This window comes from Sebastes fasciatus, chromosome 4 (assembly GCF_043250625.1).
Source record: "Sebastes fasciatus isolate fSebFas1 chromosome 4, fSebFas1.pri, whole genome shotgun sequence".
Classification (NCBI taxonomy): Eukaryota; Metazoa; Chordata; class Actinopteri; order Perciformes; family Sebastidae; genus Sebastes; species Sebastes fasciatus.
This window is the reverse complement of record NC_133798.1, coordinates 10,690,390-10,717,053: the sequence shown is the minus strand read 5'-3', so window position 1 is coordinate 10,717,053 and position 26,664 is coordinate 10,690,390. Positions and strand designations below refer to the sequence as shown.

The 26,664-nt window shown below is 43.1% G+C and overlaps 1 protein-coding gene across 2 annotated transcripts in view; it reads right to left on the bottom strand.

The window, feature by feature from the left end:
• Nucleotides 1–8,130: 8,130 nt before the first annotated feature.
• Nucleotides 8,131–26,664, bottom strand: part of LOC141765712 (G1/S-specific cyclin-D2-like) — a 184,646-nt gene continuing 166,112 nt past the window's right edge. For both annotated transcript variants that reach the window (XM_074631907.1, XM_074631906.1), the window contains 2 exons: nucleotides 19,156–19,304; nucleotides 8,131–12,447 (listed from right to left, as the gene is read on the bottom strand). In XM_074631907.1, the coding sequence (XP_074488008.1) occupies nucleotides 12,274–12,447; nucleotides 19,156–19,304 (323 nt within the window). In that variant the 3' untranslated portion in view covers nucleotides 8,131–12,273. The remainder of the gene's footprint in view (nucleotides 12,448–19,155; nucleotides 19,305–26,664) is intronic.

Sequence of the window (26,664 nt, the reverse complement as noted above, 5' to 3'; positions counted from 1 at the left end):
CCATAAAAATGTCATGATATAGTATGTCATAAAAAATTCATTAAAATCTTATAGCATAGTATGCCATAAAATGTCATAAAAATTGTCATAGTAGAGTGTATGCCATAAAAAAAAATCAATAATAGCGTCATAAAAAATGTCATAGCATAATATGACATAAAAGATGTTATATAGTATGCCATAACAATATCATACAAAATATAATATATAAATAGTATATATATCATAAGAGTCATACAAATGTCATAAAGATCATAGAGTATGCCATAAAAGAGTCAAATATACAAGATATATAAAAGATACAAATATATCATGCCATGTCATAAAAAAGTCATTAAAAATGTCATAATATAGCATAAATATCATAGCATGCCATAAAAGAGTTATAGAATAGTATGTCATTAAAATGTCATAAAAAAGTCAAAGGCTGTATTCAAAACTGCCTACTGCATACTACTGACAAACGCAGTATGCAGTATACAGTATACAGTACATACTGCATACTACTGAGGAGTGCAGTATGCAGTATGAAACTGTTGAATCGATTCATTTTGCAGTATGCTAGGCCAGGCTTTAGCCTTTAAACAAGCTCTTAAAGCATTGGACAGAGAAAATGAACTCGTACCACTTTTCTAATATTAAGACAAACAGGATCATCAATGAGGAGGTGGATGAGGAGTGCAATAATGAACAATTCTGACTTTTTTATGACCTTTTTCGACGTAGCACACTATGACTTTTCCTGACTTTATTTGACATACTATACTATTACCTTTTCATGACCTTTTTCAACATACTGTACTATGACTTTTTTAACAATTTTATCGCCATACTATACCATGACTTCTTTCAACATACTATACAATGACATTTTTTGACATACTATATTATGACTTTTTCATTAGTTTTTTTGACATGCTATACTATGACTTTTTTCAACATACTGTACTCTGACTTTTTGGGATTTGTCGACATACTATACTATGACTTTTTTTATTTTTTGATATACTATACAATGGCCCTGTTCAGACCTGGTATTAACATGTGTCCTCAGTGATCGGATCACAAGTGGACAGCTCTAAGTAAAGGTGTGAACGCACTCAATAAGCATTGAGGACACATTGAGATTGGATCTTTCAGACCACACTCAGAGGTGGTCTGGGCCACATATGGCCACATTGTTTTTAGCAGTGTGTACATAAATGTGTCCTGGGTCACATTGAAGGACCGCCTACTCAACTGACGTCCCGCTGGCATCCACGGGTCTCTGCGCTCCTCAGGTGAATAGATTACCCCTCGAGGTCCTCTGTGATCCTCTCAGAGAGGAAGAGCTTGATGTAGGTTACATGAAAGTGGCTCATCTCAGTGCCTTTGATGTAAAGTTTTAGTTGGCCCAGCATTCAAAGATTTACAAAAACAAAACATGGATTACATTGTTACAACCCAGCTCAAAGGCGGCAACAAAAATGGGAGACCAGACGAGTTTTAAAATAGTAAAAGGCATATTTATTTAATAAACTAGCAATAAATAACTAAACAAACCTGTAGAGTCAGTAATTAGTAATGCAGGCATGTGTGGGTGTGTGAAAATGTCTGCAGCAAACAAAACCAAAACAGCTGTGCAAGCCAAGGAAGAGAGCCATCTGTGGGAAGGTAGGGAGCGTTTATATCACCACCACACCGAACGTAGGTATAGCTCATTAGCCCGACGACCCTCCGCCCTGCAAAACAAAGAACAACCAGCAAAAGGATACCGAGACACATAGTGGAGTGGGGTGGAGTAGTTGTCCCCCCCCCCCCCCATAAAAACGATGTTCCCACTGGGAATGCCGGTGGACCACAGTTTTTACAAATTATAATGAACTACATTGACTAATAATTTCAGAAAATAAACATATTTCATACTGACCGGTTGTATCCCTAAGCCCGCCAACCAATCTCCACGCTGCAACCCAGCAACTCCAACACCTGGAGAAGCATTTAAGAGTTAACAGCATAGAGAGACAGAAGGCCAGAGAGATTAGACAGTAATAGTACATCACAAGATTGAAAAGCAAGATGTTCTTTGGAGGACTGGTCCATACATGGAGAAGCAAGAAGCAAGACCAGGTGGTGAACATACAGATTTTCAACCAATGTGCAAGTGTCGGACAATGTGACCTGAAAAAATTCCAGCAACCAAAACGCACAGAATTTATATAAGCATTAACCAAAAGTAGCACTCAAAGGTTCCTCTACAACAAAGGCTCACTAGCCAACCAAGTCGTCCCAAGATGCACAGCACAAAGAGGCAACCAAACTACAACAAAGCTCACACCAACCAAGGCATGAACTGTCGAGCTTATGTTCCCAAATCTAACAGGCCAATCAACTAACTTGCATGTCATGGTGCAAACATTTACACATCGCTCCTGTTACTCACTGTGCATGAGCAGAATGTCACTGAAAGAGGAACGTTGCTTGCTGACTTCTTATTTTTTTATATGAAAAAAACAAGATGTATGAAATGCACTTAGAGTTGTTCCTCTAACTAAAGATTGCATTGTTCTATGCTGTAGATACTTTTGGAGTAGTTTACCTTTTTCTCAGTGACAGTCTGTGTAGTATATTCCAAGGGTCACTCCACTTTTTTCATCAAAGTGGTTGAACAGGGAGTCATAAAGGACACATTCACTACAAGAGACATTCATTTTTTTTTTCTTCTGAATAAAACTGATCCAAATGACCATTCACGCAAAAATGTTTACAATGCAGTCAACTTAAATTATAGTATTAATAAACAGCTTGTTTAATGTGCCCTGTCAACATGCTACACTGTCAATAATTAGAAAGAAGGGTTGGTTGTGTCATGCCAATGCCAAATAAAGATGTTTTATTACTTCTGTAGACAGGGATATTGAGACATTTGTGGTCCTCGCCACGGGTTGAAATCTGTCAAAAACTATACTAAGTGTCATGTGATATAAGATGGTGAAAGGTTTCAACTACTGTTTTTCAAGATTTATGTTGGAGTTGGCTAGTTATTGTACTAATTTTAATTGATGTGTTTATATGTTGGATCATCGCTGCTTTTTGCAGATGATGTGGTCCTGTTGGCATCATCGGTCTGTGACCTCCAGCACTCACTGGATCGGTTCGCAGTGGAGTGTGATGCGGCTGGGATGAGGATCAGCACCTCTAAATCTGAGGCCATGATTCTCAGTAGGAAACCGATTGATTGCCTACTCCGGGTAGGGAATGAGTCCTTACCCCAAGTGAAGGAGTTCAAGTACCTCGAGGTCATGTTCGCGGGTGAGGGGACAATGTAATGTGAGATTGGCCGGAGAAGCGGAGAAGAATTGCATTTGCTTTACCGCACCGTTGTGACGAAAAGAGAGCTGAGCCGGATGGCAAAGCCTCCGGTTGAAGATGAGTGAGTGAGTGTTTATATGTGGGCTCCTTGATTCTGATTGAGCTCTGACCTTTAATGGAAACATTGTTTCTGAAGCTGTAGCTGATATTGTTACCCACATTTGTAGACTGGTTGATCATCTGTACATAGATAATATGGTGTGTGAATGCACTCTACTGGCAATTTGAGGAACTGCAACAGTCACATTTAGGACTTTTCCACTGAGGAAATGATGCATAACTTGACATATAGCCCTTGTCACGGCTTTCTTGGACTGTTATCTTTACTTTATTCTATCTGATAGGACAGTATCATGTCCAATAAACAACAAATTGCTTCAAAACCCAGTTATCAAAGTTTTGATTGTACAGAAGTAACTAAACCTCCCACTTCTCATCTATTTAAACTTTTATCTTCAACATGTGAGAGCAGTGTCATTGTGTCCTTTATAGATAATGACAAAATAGCCCATGAAATGCATTAAATGTCAACTGATAGCTGTGGCTTCAACATCAGCAACAAGACCCCTTATGTCCAAACCAACAGATGGGCACTCTGCAGTCTGTGCATACAACTGATTATCAACTATAATAACTGACTTCCTCATCGTAGCCTCACAAGAATTAACCAGAAAGCAAAACTCAGACAATTAAAAAAAAAAAGATCAACAATGAATAAAACAAGCTACAGACACCACAGCGCCTGAAACTTATTTCAGAGTCAACATTGGAATGAAACATCACCAAAGCAGCAGACAGCATGGACATGTAAACAATAGCCTATAAACTCCACAGTGGCATAGAGCAGAGAGACTGCACAGTTTACACTCAGAGTTCAGCAGTGTGTTGTACTCCCCTGTCTGAATGGCACCCTGCAAGTCTTGACCACTGCAAAGTCCTCCACAATCTGCTCCAGGTTCAACTACTGTACTCGCTCATTCTCAAAGCATAATATAACCAGTCCACTTGGTATCTCTGGTCCCACTGTGCTCCTCAAATTCAAAACGCTCTACTGTCACATCAGGGATTTACAGTTTCAATAGCAGAAAGTCCTCACACACCTCACCAAAGGTAAAAGCAAACGCAGAAGGGTAACATATTTTCTCCCAAATTACGGTCGCAGTCTTAAACACGTTAATGTTGTAAATTGAAACAAAATAAAACAAAAATAAAACAAAACTATTAAGTTAGGTTTTGGCAACAAAACTGGGTTAAGTTTAGTAAAAAAAAACATCATGGTTTTGCTTAAAATGACTACAACACTGAAACAAAATAAAACAAAAATGCTAAAAAAATACTTTGTTAGGTTTAGGCAATAAAACTACTGGATTAGGTTTAAAATGAATATGTTCTAACCTGCGTTCTTCCAGTTCAAGTCTTTAAATTTCCACTTGTAACAACAGTAATTCTTTGCACTGTTCAAAAGTTAATTCAGCACTCACCCCTGCTTCACAAGCAGACGCACCAAACGTGTCCGACTGAGAACTAACAGTATCCAGTTTAGACTGGAAACAAAGAAAAATGGAGACCAGACAAGCAGGCTGCTATGAAAAGTGATGTATTTACAAAGAAAACATCAATGAAACAATACAACAGGTGAAGACCAAAAGGTGAATCATGACAGTGGGAAGAAGGAATCTCCTACCACAGAGAGCAAGGCTGCCCAATGAAGCAGGTTTTTAAGGGCAGAGCACACACCAGGCCCAGCATGTGTAGTTCATGAAGCTGACAACCTTTCTTCAGCACCTGCAACAGAGGAACAGAGTGTACAGTTGCAACAGGGCCACCTAGTGCATGAGAGGAGGATTGTCACATCCCGAACAGAAAAGAAAAAAATACAGGCAGAGGGAAGGGTCTCTGCAGATACGGACACCACCACACTTCTAGTGAGTCATAAGTGATGATTGAGAGGGATTAGTTTTGTTTCAGTCTATACGTTTTTTTTTTTTTTTTAATGAAATTCTTGCATGTGATACCTTTATCCCGACTTAAAATTGAAGAATTGAGTATTCTTTGGGAAGATAACAAGGAAGAAAACAAGAGAGACCTTCTTCCAAGGCTTACAGGCATCTTGACGGTGACATTAAGAGAAATTTCCAATTTTACCTGATTGAAAGGATTGTTAGGAGGATTCCTTGTAAAGATAAACACAAGAGAGACCTTCTTCCAAGGCTTGCAGTTGTCTTGACATGACAATAAGAGAAATTTCAATAGCGTAAATAAATAAAAAATAAAAATAAATAAATAAAACAGGCTATTATGACACAACACAGTCTCACACCATTTTGTGAAATAATCACAAAATGTAATCTATTTATTTGGTGACATATACATGAATTTCCCTTCACTTTACGTCACTATTTCACAAACTGCTGTGCGACTGGGCTGTATGACACCACTCTCCTGTAGGAATACTGCATTTGACCTCATTAAAAGGATTGTTAGAAGTATTCCAATGTGAAGATTGAAACACAAGAGAGACCTTCTTCCTGGGCTTGCAGGTGTCTTGACAGTGAAAATAACATAAATTTCATTAGTAAAAACTAACTAAATAAATAAAACAGAATATTGTGACACCACTCTCCAGTGGGCAAGGAACAACTTCCAAAAAACGGTTTAAGTAAAAATGGAGTATTCCTTAGGAGGATGAACACAATAAAGACCTTCTTCATAGGCTTGCAGGTGTCTTAACAGTGGCAATAACAGAAAATTGAAATTGAAATGCAAGGCGTTTTTCTTTATCAGGGTCAAAAAGGGATGAACTAAACTTAAAAAACGGGTTGATTTTCATTTTCTATTTCTAAAAAACAAAAAATAAAATCACTAGAAGACAGAAACGAAAAAACGCCATTTTTTAAAAAATATTCTACGACATGAAGTTGTGTTTATGTCAAATATATTTGAAATCTTGAGCTACATAGGGTTTAATGGAGTTAAAACTTTTGTTTTGATATATCTTCAAAAGTATTAACATTTATTTTTGCATACTTTGTTACATATTAACTAACTTAACACTTTTGCTTTACTACACTTTGCACAATTTTATTGTTTTTCTTGATCAATGAGATGGCCTGAACTGGGCCAACATACCATCATATATTACCTTAAAAAGTAATAAAAAAGTGGTAAGTAAAAGGTGTGAAGTTTCTGCGACAAATTTGTATTTATAAATCTTTAGGCTTTAGTTTTACAATAAATACATATTTTGATATTCATATAGATTGGTGGGGCAGATATCAGGGTACTATATTATTGCAAATTTGAACTAAATCCAATAGGAGAAAAATTACTTGAGATTAAGTAGGTACCCCCTGAGTAGGTGAGTCATATATTGATCAATTTCACCACATTTTGATGTATAAAATATTTTTGTTACGCCTACAATGTTCTACCTGAGGTAGGGGTATCTGAAAAATGAAAGCCTTTTTGAGGATTTGTGCCTCTACAAATAACTGACCCCTAACCTTTGAAATCAAAATCCAGGCCTTGCACATTGTTGGGAGGAACTTAAACTTAATTAGATTCGTCACATACAGGCACATACATGAAATTTGACCTCTGCATTTAACCCATCCTAAGGAGCAGTGGGCTGCTGTAAAGTGCCTGGGGATCAAATTGGGGTTATAAGTTAAGTGTAAGTGTCTCGCTCAAGGACACTTCGACATGCAGACAGTTGGAAACGGGGATGCTAATGACTGGGTTACTTTCACAAGTGGCCAAATTTATAGGTAGACTAGTGTCAATTATTACTGTACTATCCCGGAAAGTGAGAGTGCATTACCCTCCTCTAAACTTAAGGTGCAGACATAAATGTTTGTTAGTAGGAAGGCGCTATAGCGGCAGCCCCTCTTCTGATTGGCTGAATAAAATTATGAAATACAAATTAACGGATAAAATACAACCCTGTCACTACTGACTACCTATTTACAGTAGCTTAACTCAAAAAAGAAAATAGCCTTAACTGTCTTGCCTGTCAGAAGTTTATTCCTTCAGCCTACATAATTTAAATAATATTAAACATATGTTTTCATTCTTTTCCAACAAGTCTGTTGCTACTATCAACTATGCTTCAATTAATTTTGCCACTAGAGGGCATAGGTTGACACACTTTCCCTTGGCACACAAGTCCTCCACCTTTATTTGTGACATTTTTCCAGGCTTTTTTTTCATCTGGTTAAGCCAGGGCTACTTTGGGACCGAACGCCCTTCTATCTATCTCTACAGTAATAATTGTGTCACAATATCACCAAAACCATGCAAGCAGCAATAATGTGCCACAATGAATGAGGCGGAGTGTAGCAGGAGGTCAACAGCCTGTTTTGTTTTTTTGCACTGATTATGCACTATGTAGTTCTCTATAAATTAAGTTGTCCATAAGTTCTCCATCACATTTCTATTTCTCAGTAGAAATCAGGGAGGAGTGTGGCCGGTGGCCGGGAGTCCTTTTTCTTACTAGTAACTTTTGGTTGCAGCTTTATTTGACTAAGCTGAAATATCAATACATCCCATTGTCTTGCATGTACACATTTGCAGGGAGTGTTTATAGCTGGTCTTCCTTATATTCTGGCCAGGGGAACTCATATTGTCCTATGTTCGTCACCACTGCTTTGTGTAGCGTTCACATGATTAAGTGCTACAGCTGAACTTTGCTCTGCAATGTCATTGCTGACACACACAAACTCGTCTATTGATCATGAAACAATTAGACACACGGCTTAAAAGGAACACAGGCGTGGGAAATAGTGAGCTGATGTGGTGTCACACCCTTTAAAGCAGAAGTTTATTGAACAGAGGTTGTGCAACAGACATTTGAGGTACATGATATGAGTTATAGTGGAGGCGGGGCAACCCAAAGGGAAATCTGCACCATTGAAACTTCCAGATATCACAATATTTATGGTTGGACATGACAGGTGTAGTTCAACCCATTATTATGTGGCAGTTACAATGGTGCGGATACACAATATTTCAGACCAAGACATATCTTTCTCATATACAGAATCCATATGGACTGACATTCAGAGTGATTGTGGTTGTATAAAGCAAGAACTGTACTTTGGCCATCCTAGGAATGCTGTTTTCCCTCTCTCGCACACAACAAGGCAGATGTAGCACCAACATGAACAGAAATGAACATGCTTGAACAATCTACGGAATAAACACCCCCAAAGAAATGTCGCAATGTTGTTGTGTCCCTCCTCCAATATAGGTTACGTCCAAGTGGAAACTTTGCATATTTCCTGTTTCCCATCTCACTGAGCAAGTTGTTTCCCCCACTAAAACAGTGAGAATCATCCACAAATGAAAATGCTAATTTATCATTGCTTCCCCCACCCCCATTGTACTCTTTCTCCTCCGTTCCAGGCTATCTAACTGCAGAGGTATAGGTTATGGATTTGTTTGTGTTGTATTTTGTCCAGTAATCCTGAGGTATAGGAAATACCACTGATGCAGAATGTGACTGAAGAAGGAGAGCAAAATAGATAAAAAAGGGGGAAAGGAGACATGCTATCTAAGCAAACTGTCAAACTGTACAAAGAACATTTCCAGTCGAATACTCATTTCATGTTCTTCTATCACCATCTACTTCGTTTTTCTGAATGTATCTCTTAAGCAGTAAAATAATTATATTATAATACAAATGTTTATAAAATAGCAGCACACTCAAGTGACACATCACAACTAGGTAATGTTATTTTTTTTGTATAAATGAAACAAATTCATAGCTTTTAGCAGCGCAAAAAGACAACAATAACTCAATAAAAATATTGACACTTTTTTCTTGATGTCTTCACACCTCCTCCTCTGTCCTCTCTTCACTTTGGAATACAGTATCTCTAAATCTTAGAAAAACCCTTTTGCGGGCCTGGTCACCCCATAAAATATATCAAAACACAAATTGAAAAGGTGGTCTCAATATATAACACATGCAACAATAAATTGCAGGAAAGAAAATCACAACCATTAAGTTTGGGAGAGAGCTTACATCAGGCAAACAGAGGCAAAATGAAGAGGTCATATCAAATATTCAAACGGGGATGTTTTGGCAAATATATGTCATTACATTGCCCAGTTTTACTGAAAAACATCTCTTAAACATTAGATCCCCACATTTTTCTTCAGTCTGACAAACATACACTCAGCAAAGTTACATACCGTCATGAAAAAACTCAAGCATTAAGTCAAAGACACCTTGCTGTGGCAAAGCCATGTGTCCCATTAAAACAAAACCAAACAAAAAAAATCATCCGTCTCTTGTTTCGTGCTGATGTCTGTTTGGCTGATGAACCCCCTTGCCAATGATTTTAAGCAGCAAAGCTCACAGGGGACAGATGTGTTCACTGACAGACAATCGGCCTGATCTACACAAGCCAGCACCATAGAAAACTGACCAACGCACATCAGTTCAGGTGGTTTCGAACAAAGGCTGTGCTCTGTCTTGAAAATGCAAACCTCATTGCCCTCTGAAGAACATGTGCAAATATTGGATGTTACGACCACCCTCTCTTGTAGCTCATCGCTGCCCTGTGTGACTATCTGTGACTGTGATGCAGATAAATATGAAGAAAAATTCAAGTAAAAACAAATATTCCATTGCTCTAAAATAAAATCAAACAGAACCCATGGATCAGTGAACTCTGTGTGTAGGCATTCTCCAATTCATATTGGCATTTTTCTATTTGTTAAAATTTTTCTGAAATGGTCAGACTCCCCATCAACTTGCACTTTGCTTCAATAGGAATGTTTTTGTTGTTGTTGTTTTTTTAAAATCGGAATGTCCTCTCGTCGCAAGTTGTGGAAAGCCTTTTTTAATTTGACTCTTGCTTGACAAGGGTATGTCTGACGATTGGGAAACCAGCCCTACAAAGTAAACCAAAGAAAAGGCTAACAAGGAAAAAAAGAAAACATCCATTCACCTCCAATCACCACCCAACGCATTTCATTTTACTTATCTCCTGGGGAGCATGTTCTCAAAGTGCTTTGCCATTGAAATCATATAGGGGAGCTGAAAACAACCCTATGTGGGACTCCAGATGCATTGACAGTATATTATCATCCTGTACTCCTCTAACCCACCCCATCCCCTCCCCCCCAACGAAAGTTCATCCTTACACAATCTGGCAGCGTACAGTCTTAGTTCCTCATTTAATTTCCAAGCAAATGGAAACCCAGAACGTTTTGTTCACTTAGCTGTGTCATTGTAGACATCCATTATGAGAAAATGAATGTTGATTCCATCCGAATACGCAGATAGGCCTTTGGGCATCTTTTTGTTCGTTATCATCTTCCAGCCAGTGGCTGTAAATCCTCCACACAGCAGCATGCTCCTGCACCACTAAAGTCCTCTCTGTCCTACCATCCTGTGCTGTGCACTCTTGCGCCTTCCACAGTTCCACAGTGACTTCTTAGTTGCCTCTCTTTCTAATTCTTTCCACGCCACACCCTGTTCCCTCCCAGCTAATTAACACCGAGGAGTCTAACGTCCTCCAGACTTTAAAAAGCATAGCCTCACTTTCTTCAAGACATCATTCTCGCCTGTTTTCAACATGTGCCATGCACGCTTGCACACGTGGGAGGTCATTACTACTCCGTCCAGACTCAAAGCAGCCTTTCACAACTAAGGAAACACCATATCGTAAAAACGTGAAAACGAACGTATCTGTATCATTAACAGAATGGCAGTAATAAACAAACACCTCACGTGACCTCTGAGTCTGAGGTGTAACACCTCAGGAAAAATCCTCTTAGAAAGATAAGGGGCTCTTAGTGAAAGTCCCTTCGCCCATATCCTCCTTCGCTTTTCTGTCTCACTCATAGTGCATGCACACGAGTTTATTGTTGGCCAACAATGAACCATGATACATTGTTAATGCATGAAGGCAGTGATATAGCGTAGATGCCCTGTTATACTGATGGACAAAGTATGTGTAGCTTCCTCTCGCTCCATCGTCTTTTAACATAGAACCGTAAGTCTACAACTTGACTTTGCTCAAGTGCCTCACGCCATAGAATGCACACCGCTAATATAGATACAGGATCACATGTAGCATTCACACCACACACACACACACACACACAAACAGGCATGCACGCAAACTGGCATACTCGCATACAAACACACACGCTTGCACACTGCACCCACACACTGACACACACAAGCAGCCTGACAAAAGGAGCTTATTGATCTCTACTACTCAGTTCCAAAATATCTCCAATAATAATAATATTAATAATAATAATAACTAATACTACTAATAATTATTATCATCCCGTCTCTTCCATGGAATTGGGACCCGCCAACTTTTAGCATAATGTTCTCACGGCTGTCTCTCTCTCTGTCTGTCTCATGTGGACTTTCTGATGGTCAAAGAGCTCGCGTCCTCTCTTACACCAGCCACGAATGTAATAGTGATAATACTCATGTATAACAAAACAGAGAATAAAAACTTAAGCCCCACCGTGATCCCATGTAATTTCTGAATGGTTTCCACAACTTCTACCATAACAGCCTCATTATCAAGCTATGCTTAAAATATAACTTAAAGATCATACTATACAATCAAAAGGCAGAATGCAAATATGATTGGCTTCCCTTCTGTATATCCAAGGCACCACAGAGCTTCATCTGGTATCAAATTTGTTGCTTTTAGTACTAGAACATCATTGAAAATCTATTTCGTGGGCAGGTGTTTTTGACTTGAAGAACAGAAATTCTACAAAAAAAAAAACTAGCAAGCATTGTTCTTTTTCTTTTAAAGGGCTTGTGTTTTTAACATTTTTTGTTCTTTTGTTCTTTTTTTCTGCTTTTAAGAAAATTGAGGTTTTTTTCATGATGCTTTTTTTTTGTTTTGTAAATCCTGTGCAACGATGCCCTCTGACGGTTCACAAGTTGACATCGCGGACGTCTGTTGGGGTGGAGGATTGGTCCAGCTCGTCCAGGCCTTTCCCGCTGGGGCCTCTCTGTGTCTGCTGCTGCTGTTGCTGCTGCTGCCGCCCCTCACGCAGGCTGCTCACCAACACGCGCTCAATCTGCTCCTGGCACTCTTTGAGAACATCCTGCAATGCAACAAGAGAGGGAGGACAAGCTGTAAAAATATATACATTGTACTCTGCTAATAGGGGGGCAGGAAGTTTCTTTCATTTCCAAATCAAGTCAATTCAACTTTCTTGAATGTCCACAAGTGGACAGCTCTAAGTACAGGTGTGAACGCACTCAAGACGCATTGAGGACGCATTGAGATCCGATCGCTCAGACCACATTCAGAGGTGGTCTTGGCCACATTATGGCCACATTCTTTTAGCATTGTGTACGCGAATGTGTCCTGGGCCACATTGAAGGACCGCCTACTCAACTGATGTACCGCTGCGATCCGCAGGGTCTCACTGTGCTCCTCATGTGCGCTTGTCTGCCTCGCGACATGGAAACGGCCTCTGTGCTCTACTGTATTCTGTCAGTACAACTGTATTTTATTCAATTATATCTTATTTATAGGCTACATATCTAAAGACTATCCGGCTAGGCACGGGAAGTGCATTATAATACTGTCGGAGATGAGACAGTGTTTTTGATGTTAATAAAAGGTACCTGAATTCACAAATTTGTAGGATATTACTACTGACATTCACATAATATTATGTCACAACGTCTGCTGTATTAGCCATGTTTTTACAATGTGTTTATTTGCATATAGAGCGGGGAAGTGAGATCCGATCACAAGTGGTCACTCAAAGCGCATGTGGAGATGCATTCTAATACCAGGTGTGAACAGATGCACTTAAAGCTTTCCACTTGTGCTCAGATCACTCAGGACGTATGTTACTTCCAGGTCTGAACAGGGCTTTTTTCAACATAGTAGAGGATTATTCAATGCAGCCAGAAGGTTTTTCAAAAGATATAGTACTACGGTTGCTCAGTGGGGAAAATTGGTTTCTGCAACTACTGTATCATCACAAGTAACAAGAGGAATCTGAAAACTTTAGTCAATGCATGAGAAACAGGGGCTCCTGGTGTGGCAGCAGAGGGGCCCCTGGGCAGCGTAGGCCAGGGGTTTTAAATGACCACCGACTTTCTAGCTGCTCCAGCTACTGCCAAGGCTGAGCACAGACAAGGACCAGACCCAAGCATTACATCAGCCCACCAGGGTTGTGTACCGAACACCCCTATAGTGCTCGTGTGCACGGACACACATGTGCTTTAACACACGCACGCCCGTGCATGTACACCACTGCCTTCGCCATCCAACCCACCACCTCCGCCATTCCCAAACACACACAAAACCCAAAACAGAAGTAGCCTTGACAACGGCAGCTGAAAACACAGGTAGTACTAAAGCTATGTTAATTACATCCACCTCCTGTGGGAACACAAAGGTGGTGCTTTTTTAATGAGAGCCAGTCTGTGTGCCTGCCTGCCTGCAGGGGATCCATCTGAGACCTGGCCGGCTCGCCTTTCACCATCAAAGGCCGCGGCGGCAATCTGAGAATCCACCTGGGAGAGGAGCCTCTCAACAGCGCTGAGCCCTCATATCCTTCCCTGATGGAGGGTTGACGGAGGGGACAGCGCAGCGCATGAAGAGAGAGCAACTCATCGGGAAGGGGGAGACTGGAGGGAGGGTAAAGGGGAGAGCGGTGCTAAATGGGTTGTTAGCAAGAGCGTCAGAGAGAGGTCAAACTGTTTTTGAGTGAGGATCTGCGACGACAAAAGATATTCAGAAAGAGCAGACTGCTGCAGCAACAGAGCAAACTAATATGAAAGTTCCTGTCTGAAAGAGCTGATAGAGCGCTAACACTGCTCTCTGGTGGCGAAACACTAGAACTGAATCTGAGTTGCTTGCTTGCAGCTCTGCACACGCACACACATGCACAACCCCCTGCCTTAAAGCACCAGGCGTCTGTGGGAAACATGACTGAGAGCGCCCCATGGCCGGAGGGATGGGTGAAAGTGTACCGCTTGTGGAGCGGGGAAACATTCTTTAGAAATTTACAGCTAATTAAAACCTGATGGGCCACAGTTTGAGCCTGTGTTACAGCTTCTGGTGCCGCTGGGCCTTGATGAAATGAGAACTGAGGCCTCTCTCACATCAGAATTGCTCTTCGGGAGCTGCACACGGGTGAGCGGCAAGAGGTCACGGTGTCAAAGGTCAGACAGCATGTTACAGGGTGAGACTTGTACCGTGTTGTCGAAGGGAAACTACACAGGTTTTTGATTTCTAACCCAACTTTCGGGATTGGTGATTTGTTGCAATTCTGTACATGTTGACAATGTTATGGAGGATTTCTTTACGAGTGTAATCTATTTAAAAGAAGACTAAGAAATCTATGGCATTACACGACCACTGACAAAAGTACTCTGCCTGGAGGGATTTTGCTGATATCTGAAGTCGGCATGAAGTAATTCCTGTCTTGACGTCTCTTTTATTTTGAGTGCTCCAACATACCGATGATTAGCCTCAGAGAGTTTTTTGGGTCACAATCCACGAAAAATGATTTGATGTTGAGGAGGTCGGACTGATCTGGGCAGGGCGCCTCTGGGGGAGCGTTTTCCCCAGCAATGGGTCTGACGTGGAGGAAACCCGACCAGCGTCTGTCCCTTAATTTCCTCCAGAGGTCGGCCGCTAACATGGGCTACCAAAATCCTCCCAGCAACATGTACCCCATTGGTCATAAAATCTCAATTCCTGTGAGAAAATTAAGTAAAGTGAAGAACATGTAAAGGAACTGCCTGTGTCTTACCGCAAGAATGCACGCCTTCACTTCTTAAAAGACATTCTCCCCCCCGTCTCTGCTGCTCTTTAGAGCGGCAGTTCGAATCCCATGCCAAGCCCCATGGGCTTCATTCGAGAAACTTTAATGACTTCAATGTGTGACTACTGGAAACACCAATACTGTTTTCAGAGAAGCTCTAGGTACTTGGATACCGAGGGGGCCAACAGCAACGAATAAGTTGGCCATGGGAGGTAGCGCTAAACTGAAGCATCTTATTTGGTAGCCTCAACCCGGAAAACACATAACCACCTCAGATCCTCCCTTGTCGTTACGGCCTCCATCTGCCCCACCTCAAACATACATCACACTGCAACAATCTGTCTTTCTGACAAATCAAGGCATGCGCATTATCCATGGGCGGCCTTTGTGACACCGGCGGTAGGGGGGAAGTCGTGCAGACAGAGAAAACCAAAAGGAAGAAATGTGTGAAGCCGTGGAATGTGTTTTAACTGCTGACTGTACCACACAAGACAGTGTTAGCTACTCTGGGAGGACTTGGTGGTCAGACAGCTGAAACAAACACACAGGCAGACACACACTACGTATCTCAGGGAATCCTAAAACAAAATATCCGGAGGCCGACACTGGAAATAAGGAGTCACCGCATGACTTGAATTTCCACAAGTTACAATAGAAAATGTGACCTCTCTCTTCCTTTAGCCTGCATGCCGAAACACCACAAGCGGTGACGCCACAGGCTGTGTTAATAGAGATAATCTTTCTTAATAAATGCATCTTTGTTGCAAGCATTCTGGCTGCTGTTTCATCCCTCCCCCAGAAACATCACATTTCAATTTCACATCCATCCATCGTGCAACTTGTGTGAGACCATCTCAGTGATATTTAGGCCACAATGGAAACCAGAATGATTAAAAAAAGAGGAACGAAAACAGGAAGAGAGGGAGAAATGGGAAAATGTGTTTCCAGTGTCTTGTTGTGTGACCCCGACTAAAAAAAAGATGAATGAGAGACTGAGAGATATTGACTCAAACAACAAAATATCACTTCTCTAAACTCTAATTCCTGTTTTATCATTCAAGAATAAAGGGAAGCTCTACATACTTGGCCTTCATGTACTAACTATTAGTCTTAATGTTGTGTTGTAGCGTATATATCTTACTATCACTACCAGCCCGTTTGCACGAAGAGGCGTACAAATGCCATAATAATGCTCAAGGTGTTTAGCGTGCATAAGTACGCCTTTCTTGATTTCCGCGGGTTATTTGTACACCATGTATCCTGTACTGACTGCAATGTAAACGCATCCCCGTATAAATGCTACAGTAAGAGTAAGTGATGTAGTATAAAAAGCAAGAAAGACCACTTATGGAGGGTGGAGAGGTGGATGGGCCCAACAAACACCGGATTTTTAACCAGTAAGTTACCTTAGTGATATTTGTCACGTGACAATCGTCTCATGTTTTTTTATTGACGTTTGACGTGTTTTTCATAGTTGTGTCATGTTGTTTCCGTACGCGTCTTACTTTGTTTACTTGTTTTAAGCCCAACCATGCGTACAAATGACACGCAAAAAGGCTAAAATGCGTACTCGTGACACGCAGAATGTCAGTGTAATGTCGTGGTATTTGTACGCCTTCCCGTGAGACCGGGTTGCAGCCACTACAGATGACTTGTGCAGTTTAAGGGAGTCACAACTGATCAGCCTCCCACTTAAAACTCAACACATTCTCACAAACTTCATATGTTCTCTCTGTACATTATGACTTGGCTCTCGGGCACACAACCCCGTCTGCTGTCCCTAACGGGAAGCCCCTTCCAGCGGCCCAAGATGGTGACTTGGCCCTATCACATTTCCACTGGAAAACCACAGCTTCTGGATACCACAGATGCCAGCGGGGTGCCAGGGGGGTGGCGTTAGCCATGATGCTGTTGGCAGCAGCAGCCGCAGAGGTTGGCGAAACTTTGCTTTGCCTTCATATTTTGCCTGGCTCTTTGGCCCGCTGGCTACGAGACGCCGCTCTACCATCTTGCACAGCCTCTACACTGCCTGCCAAAACCAAATACAGTATGTGTACACATTTAAACTCAGGTTCCTACCACCTCCCTGATGACTGGAGTCGAAATTGAGGTTGAGGTGACCCTTGGGTATTGAATTGACGTATTAAGTGGTTCAGCTTTTGGGAAAAGAAGGTAGGGTAAGTGTTAAAACGACACGGTCAATGATCACCATTTCCTCTTTTTTGTGTGTGAAAGCTCAATCAGTGACAAACAGTGTAAATAGCACTGAGGCCACTTATTAATGCTGACAACTACTTCTGGGCATCTGTCATTAGGCTGTGTTTTTTTTAACGTTTTATAACACGTGGTGCACATGTCAGATGCAAGTTCTTAAGTAACTTTATAAACCAAAATATACTCCGCGTTTAGTTTTGGCTGGCTTCATAGCAGTTTACACTAAAGCCTCTCATATATGTTGAATTAGGAAGGGTGCCCTCTGCTTTGCCTCCTGTGTTTACTGCGAGCCATGGCTTGTCTGAATCCAGGAATGTGAGGAGTTGATCACAGAGACACAGAGCGACTTAATTCCCTCAAGTCTAAGACCTCGCAGCCTAAACACACTGAGGCCCTGTGCTGCTGAGGTCAGCTATTTGTTTTTCCTCAGCTGCTGAGCGAGACTTCACACAGCTCGCACCAGAGGGAGCCATGCTTTCCAGCAGCGCTGCATTATGGACCATAGGAGGAGACGAGAGAGGGCCGATTGTCGCGAGGGAGGCACGACAACCCCCCCACCCCAGTGTCCTTTTCACACTTCAACAGCTTTCTTCCACCTCCTCCTCCTACTTTGCCTCCTTTTGGGACTGAATTTAACATACCAGGGCTTGAGGCTTGGGATCCGTGTCACGCCCTTTGATCTGCTCCCTGCGCAGTGAGCACACATGAACTCAAAATGTTCATGTTTAAATAATAACGGACTAAAAGCCCTTTTCATCATGTTTGGTATTAGGAGTACTCCTGCCAAGGCGGTGGCCTCAGACCTGGAGCTGGTCCCTAGGCACTGCGCTGTGGCAGCCCACTGCTCCTGAATAGAGAGAAGACTCCTTTCCCCAAAGAGACTAATAAAGAAGAACTTAACTTATCACCTTCCAGTCTCCCTGTCCTTACCCGCCGTAGCTTTGCCCACCTACTCAACCCTTACAGTAAGCTATAGCGAGCCGAAGCCCTCTGCGTGATGAAAGCCAGGCATCTCAGAGTCAGTCGAGGCCCTGCCTGTGTTTGGACTCAACTCACCCACCACCGCAACATTCACTGTACCCAGACAGCCACACAACGGCCTGGCCAGCATTCCTGTCAGTGACAGAGCACACTGTATATGCTCTCAACCTGGCTCGATTTAGAGGATTCTTTATATGAGGGGGCCCTGACGGGACTGATGGAGAGGAAAAGAAACCTGCCACATGCTACCACGTCTAAGTCCAGTCAAGTGTTTGCCAGAAAAGATTGCTTATAAACTAATGCAGTTCAGGATTTCTTTTAATGAAGACATTTTTGGTCTTAGTTTGATGGTCATTTTGATGTTTTTCTTCTCATGACAAATATTGGCACAACCTGCTTGTTTGCATTAACAGTCACAGATTGTAAAACTGTGTTTCACTGGAAATAAGATGAGTTATAATTGTGGCATTTCCCTGGAGATGTAAGCTGACCGAAGAGATGAAAAGCTTCCAACGTCAGCAGCAGCTGGATTCAGCTTTGAATCATGGAGTTACTGTAATAATTGTACTTAGATGACTACCAGTGAATCCCTAACTGATGTCGGCAGAGATGCTAACATTAACTCTTCCTCATTCAAATATTATTCAGAAACATCCCCCCCAAACAGACACAAGTATAGAGCTCTTAACTAAACCCTGACTAACTCAGTTCTTGTTTTGGGAAACCTCCCCACCCCCCGATATATATATATATATATATATGTTTAGTCCAACCAAGCTGCAATGAGTGTTCTGGATGTGACAGAGGAGTATAAAATAAACTCACCACTTCTGTGTTTGTGATTTTGGCCAGCAGGTCTGTCAGACTGTCACCCCACTGTGACTGGTCAGCTGAATCCAGCTGTAGGCCGCAGATCGCTGCCCCCACACTTCCTGTGGCAATCATGGAGGGAGGGTACATGGCGAATCTGAAATCTGTTAAGAGGAAGAAACACTAATTGAGTCAAATGTCTCCAGTGCTATTAGCTTGTAAGTGATACGAAGAAGTATTTATTGTTACGTTAAGCAAAGAGCTAAGATCTATAGCTTCAGCAAAACACTTTATTTACACTGGATTCTTTATTCACCTGGTGCAGTTTCTAAATTGCACTTTTCAATTCATACGCTCCACAGAAAGGGTACAGATACGTCCCTCCAAGAGACAATATGATTTGGTAATCTAGCAGTCAGCTAATAAATAATCCTTCTATTGCAGCGGGTCTGAACGCAGCGCTCACTAATGACCAGGGGCCTGGATAATGAGGGTTCACTTGGCTTGTAAAGGAGCTGAAAAGCAACCACCCTCACCCCGCTCCCCACCCTGGTCCCCCTTTCCCCAGCCCGGCCCCTTTTCTTCCATCTCCTGAGTAAATCGTGTGCTCGCTGAAAAAAGCCCCATAGCGCTTGGAAAGGGAGGAATAAAGAGGCTCAGTGCCTCTGCCAATGCTCACTGCTGTAGGTCCTTTTTCCACGTGTGGTCACAGGCGTGCGTCTCAAAGACCAATAACCTTGTTAGCTCCCCTCACTGTCATTCATAATGCAAATGAGACAGCTTGTGAACGGGCCAGAAGCCCGAAAAGGCAAGGCAACTGGCATACAGGGAGAGAGAGAGAGAGAGAGAGAGAGAGAGAGAGAGAGAGAGAGGGAGGAGAGAGAGGGAGAGCAAGGGAGACAGACAGGGAGAGAGAGTTTTTCTCCCCACACACACACACACACACACACATACATACAACACACACACACACACACACTCCTTTCTCTATTCTCTCTTTATGTCTTGCTCAACTTCTACCTTTCTTTTTGGACAACACATGGCCTGCTTAGATGGGGCCAGTGAATGGCACACATGCCCCAGTCTTTGTTGCTACAACAGGCAGCGGTTTGCATTGGCGGCCCTCCTATCTTTTAGCATATTAATAGAGTGGCGGGCCCGCGAGAGGGAAGGCAGAAGAGTGTGACTCCATTGTCCAGAGTCATCACCTCATTTCACCCAATTGAGAGACACAGCATCCGTCCCCTCTCTGCTGATACCAATTCAGAGAGACAGGCTGGACAAAGAGTGTGGCTGGACTGGGTTTGGGGGGGGCACATGGGGTCGACGGGGGGAGGAAGATGAAGAAGGAGGGACGGACGGAATGGCGACAAGGCAACAGGGAGAAAAGAAGGGAAGGTGGTGGGCTTGGTGGGAGGCTGGAGGGGTGGGGGGGGGGGGCAACTCCGATGCACATCACTCTTAAGTCTGTGTCCAGACTCTTGTGAGGTTTTGGAAGAAGAAAAGAGTCGCCCTCCAGCGACCCTCACCTCCTGCCTCCCATCCACCCCCCCCCACAAGTATTCCTCTGTTCCTTGGCCACCTATGGACTAGAGGAGTGGGCAGTGGGGGCAGAGAAACAGCCTGCACATTAACATATTGCCATATTCAATTGCAAAGCAAACTGCGTGCGATGGCCATGAAGGAGATTTTTCTTCCTTCTTTTTTTTTTTTTTTTTTTAAATCTGGAATCAAAGAGGTAGGCCCTTTGATAGCTGTAAAGGCAGCCCCTCACTGCCTTTTTAACATGCACAGCCAGGCGCTTTCTCATCTTGTGGGCTCAGTGTTGACAAATAAATGAACTTATTATACACCCCTGTGTTAGCCGCTGGGCCTCTGCCAAGGGGCGATTTATTAAAGGCTACCTCGAGCCAAGAGGAAAGAGCACACAAAGCCCCTCAGCATTACATCACTGCTGTAAGAGCACAACTTTCTATACAGGGGTAAGAGGACAAAGGCATACACGGATTTACTGTACGTGTGTAGTGAGCGCAGACTGACAGGCACGGAGGCAGACACCTAAGAGACACAGGCAAGAAACAATGCACTGATGCCTGCATGCTTTAAGATGCACACACACACACACACACACACACACACACACACACAGCACACACACACCCACACACACACACACACACACAGCACAGACGTAGGTTTGTGGGAGAGCTGAGTGGCGGACAGTGGGCAGCAAGCTGATTTTTCGCACTCAAGACAAGACAGGTCTGTAGCAGAACAAGGACGCGCGCGTGCAGCCGATGCAGGCTGACACTCCGGCCTGGTGGCTGCTGCATGTGGGGGGAAGAATGGCCGTATTTTAGGAGGCCCTCATTGATATTCATGTTGAGGATAAACAGTGTATGTAGCTGAGTGGGGACGCCTGCGATGGAAAGCTCCCTGTGAGCAGCGGCTGGCTGGCCCGGCCTGCACGCCTCTCACCCCCTTCAATGGCCCTTTCTCCTCCCTGCGCCCCCTCATCTCCATTCCTCCGTGTTCCTACCCCCTGAAACTTCATCCTCAGGCCTCTGGTCACACAGTCTGCTGCCCTACATGGCCCACTCCTCCTGGGTGGCTGCAATGCGCAGTATGCACATTAAACTTGTAAATTAATTAAAAGTTGGAAAGTTGAACAACAGCCAAAAGAAGAAAGAAAAAACTCTCCTTCTCACCCTCTCCTCTCTTTCCAGCGCTATAAATCAGAGTCTTGTATTCTATACATGTAGCGCTTATTGACCTTGTTTATTAAAGGAGTAGCATTACGAGGACCCAGGGCCTGTTGACTGATTAAGGCCAAAAACAAACATCATTTTGGGATTGGCATGTCAGTATGTTTCACCGCTAACGCAACACAGCCTGGTAGTCAAAACAAGGTCTGTAGAGAGCTACTCAGACGCTACACCTAGTGAGGCTCTTCGAGACACGCAAACAAACAACTTCCCAAATGGACTTGAGGAGTTCGTCCAGGGAAGAAATCACTGATTAAGAAACAATAACTTGATACTGATATCTGTCATATTCCATTACCTCTTGTTCCACACTGTCACTCTGGAGACAAACAGAAAACAAAGCTTGGGAGAGTCTGAGTCATGCACCCTGCTCAAAACTGTGATTTCAACTCATTTGCCAGAAAACGGAATTCTTCCTTAATTATAGCATCCCTCGACAGCTCTCTTAAGTTTTACACCATCATCTCCACTGTCACAGCTGCAGCCCCGAGGCGTGGGTAACGTCAGCGACGAGGAGCATATAGGTTTGGATCAGACCAGAAGGTGAAATATTTAAAAAACGATTTCTCTCTCTGTCTATCTCTGTAGCTGACATGATTTGGACAAACTCTCTCACCGGAAAAATAAAAGTTGGAGGAAGAAAGACTCTGATGTCATGACAAAAACCTTCAGGTCAAACTAGCTGCGTACTTTACTTCAAATCACAAATATTAGTCTTTGTGGTTAACGTGACCTCCAAGCTAAACATGTAAGCTTAAAAACATTTTGATTTCTAAACCTTTTTGGTGGGATAATTGCAGCTTCCAAAGCAAAAAAAACCTCTTTCTTTTTGTTTCTGGTGTGACTCAGCTGGCCACAGCATTTACAGTGTGGTGCTGATTACACCAGCGAGGTGAAGGAAGGGGGGACTCAGGACATGCCACTCGATGATTCACTCTGCGTGTCACATATTTGGGCGCATACTGTCAGGAAGCGTCTCCCTGCTCCATGTGTCGACGGCGCAGCCGGACCGGATGTGATTCCTCACATCAGTGGAGCGTGTGGAGAGACGATAATTTGTCGGAGGAGGTCGCTAATTTGTTAGGGTTCTGAGTCATCAAACATGAAGGAGGCTGTATGTAAACAAACACCAGTAAAGACCATTTCATTGACCACATCTGAGATGAATCATTCATCTCTAGAACGCCGAGCCGAGCCTGGAGGGGATTCTCCGTGCAGCAGCCACTTGGAGAGGAAGCAACATGGAGCGTTCCTGCCTCTGGACCAGTGAGACTCACCAGCTAAGATGAAAAGAGGACTTATGAATCATCTTGGAATATCAGACTGGTCACTGTTGCATACAAATTTACACATTGTCCTGTAAAGACAAATAGCCAGAATTGGCAGCACGCAGCTTGGAGACCTGTGTAGGATACAGACAAATCTAATAATCTAAATGCTCAATGCTCAAATCATAACATAGCAAACTCAAATCCAACAGGCAACAACATCTGGCAGTGTGTCAGTGTGCTGACTTGACTATGACTTGCCCCAAACTGCATGTGATTATCATAAAGTGGGCATGTCTGTAAAGAGTAGACTCCTGGGTACTTATAGAAACCATTTTCATTCACATATCTTGAGGTCAGAGGTCAAGGGACCCCTTTGAAAATGGCCATGCCAGTTTTGCCTCACCAAAATTTAATGCAAGTTTGGAGCATTATTTAACCTCCTTCGCAACAAGCTAATATGACATGGTTGGTACCAATGGATTTTCTAGTTTCATATGATGCCAGTATCTTCACTCTAGCTTTAAAACTGAGCCCGCTACAACCTAAAAATCACAAGTTGCGTTAATGCGTTAAAGCAATTAGTGGCGTTAAAACAAATTTGCGTTAACGCGTTATTATCGCGTTAACTTTGACAGCCCTAGAATACAGGTACAACTGTGTGAGTAAAGCATATGTAAAGTGCAGGGTTTATGTACTCTGCACACTCTATTAATAAACATTTATTAGAAGTTTAAAGCTAAGCTTTGTTCTAACTCGATGGTAAAAAGTGACAAGAGGGAAAGTGAACCCATGCGGCAAAGCTTGACTTCTCTTGTGTTTGTTAGCTAGTGAATCATTATCACCGTTTGTCTCAGAGAAACTAACAAGTTAATCATCAAGTTACTTCACACAGTCCAAAGACACTTCCACCACACACTAGGAAAAAAAGTAATCAAATACTATTCTGAGATAAAGAACGAGTACTAACTTATTTACATCCCAACTTGTAGCAAAATCTTCATTGTGTCCTCCAGGACAATTGACTCTCTTTTGGACAGCACTGTTGGCCCTGATCCAGAATTTTCTTTTGATCAACTTCTATGACTATTGTCACCATTCCATGCATACCATTACAGAGAGGGCTATTGGAGTCGGTATTAAAAAAAATAGACCATAATCCCTGCCAATATGGCAAGAAGACGGAGCTCAATAACCGCAGCAGACAGGTTGGGGTGCATCTGTCTGCCCCATGCACCCCGTCCATTCTCCCACTTTACCTCAATTGAATAAGAATAGAAGAGGAAGCTCGGAGTGCTTGGTGTCTGTGTGGAGGAATGGAGGTTCATAATCTCCCTTAATGAGCTTGTTTCTGGGCTATTATCCGGCGGCCTGCCTGAGGGAAACGCTGGTGTTTCCTATCAAGTGGCCCCGCAGCGCTGACCCTCGCATGGCTCTGCATATGAAATGTAAGGGCCAAGCCTTTTGTCTCCTTTCTCCCAGCCTCTAGCTGAGCTCCCGAGCCATTTGCATAGTCCTGAATGGACCAGCCAATGTTATTAATTAATACAGAGCCAGCCTGCGCCACCTGACAAAATCCCACCGAGTGGCCCGAACGGAACTGTTTCATCAAAAGAGAGGAGCCATTAGGAATGAGAGGCCTTATTCTCCACTTCTCCTCTTCTCTCTCTTGTTCCCTTGCAAACAGAGAACCGTGGTTTTTATGCATGTTTTCTTTTTCAGTGTAGGGGCAGCAGCGGTGGGAGTAGTGGTGGGTGGTGGGTTGAATGAGACTGTATGAAATAGGAAGGCCACAGGTGACCCGTTGTCGACTGTCTTGCAAATGTAAATCCTCCTGAGAGATCTCCTCCTTCTGCTGTGTCTTCACCTTCTCAGCTCCGCTCAGAGTGATGTCTCAAGGAGGATTCTCACCCGATAACCTCAAAGATTTACGGCTGGGAACGTTCCACAAATGGGGTTTCGAATTCCCAGAGATCTTCAGATGCACCAAAATGTTGACTCACTCGCGCTCCCTCTGTCTACGTCTTGCCCTCGCTCTCTCTGTTTGCCTGGATACAAGTCTGAGGAGAGCGTACGCAGATAAACGGCCTGTTGCTAATCCAGAGCCATCTCCAGAAAGTCTCTCTCCTAAAACACAATGTCAGGAGGACAACTCCAGGAGGCTCGTAAATTTATTTCCACTGCCTCATTGAAGCAATTAAGGACAAAGTGCATGCTGAGTCTTTCACAATGTTGCTTTGGGAATAGGTTCGATCACTGACACGCTGTCATTCCACACATTAATCCGCTGGCACAAAATAAGCGGTGAGACAGGGAGAGGAAGAGAGCAAGAGATAGTAGGGGAGAGTGAAGGAATGGGTGGAAACAGGCGTTTCTTCTTCTTCTTTGCAAACTTTGCAAGCATGAACTTTTGCTGCAAACTTTTCTCTCCCTATCATAACCATTGCACAATCGGTGCAGGGGATTCCATCACTTTATGTTGTAAATACCTGTCACCTCCCCTGTATCTATTCATCTAACTATACACACACTCCTCTGAATGATGTCAGCACAAGGAGCTGTTTCCCATGAGGGGGTGTAGTTAGCATTCCTGTATGAGGCCTGCAGAAAAGGAAGCTGTTGGTGGAGGGGGTCACCCAGAAAATGAGAAACAAAGGAGTGCCAAACAGCCTTATTGTTGGTCAATTGTGCATTTTTCCTCATTCATGTTAACATAAATCCTTATGGGTGTTTAAGACAAGTAAAAGTGCTAGTTTCCTATCTCAACCTGCTGTGCGGTGTTTGTAGCTTTGAACGTTGAGTTGGAGGTGACGCAAACAGGAGAAACCTGCCCTATAGAGAATCTCAACATGGGAAAGCTATCATGTCCTCCAGCTGTAGGGCGGGGAGGCGTGAGAAGTTAGGGGGGAGAGAAAGAGGGAAGGAAGGCGGCAGGGGAAAGAGATATGAAAACATGACATGCCTTAGAATTGGCAGCGCAAAAACAATACACTCCTCCGGCTTTCCCTGACTCCCCTGTTCCCTCCTGCATCTTCCCCGTCTCTTCAGATCATGTTAAAGGCTCCCCTGTCCCTCCCACGACTCGCTTGGATGTTTGATCTTGAGAGAACAATTCACCTCAAGAGCAGAAAGACAATGGCCTGCCTGCCTCCACCCCTGTCCATTCCTCTTCTCGACCCTGTGCGACATGGGAATGCCCCTCAACAAGGCTCAATCTGCTTTGAAGTGTTACTGGATGCTCTGGAAGCCACTGATACGCCTCTAAAACATGACCACATACCAGCCCGGGAGAAGACAAATGATGGGACGTCAGACCTAAGAGTTGAACACTGAAATGTCTTCCATGACACATGCTTTTCTTCGGCAGAATACTTTCCCATCGGAGGTAATGCATCTCACTTAAGTCACGGCGGGCCGGGACTGGCCCACAGCACACCTCTGAACAGAGCTGTTGCCGCATGTTACTGAGTGAAGACGGCTTTGAAAGAAGA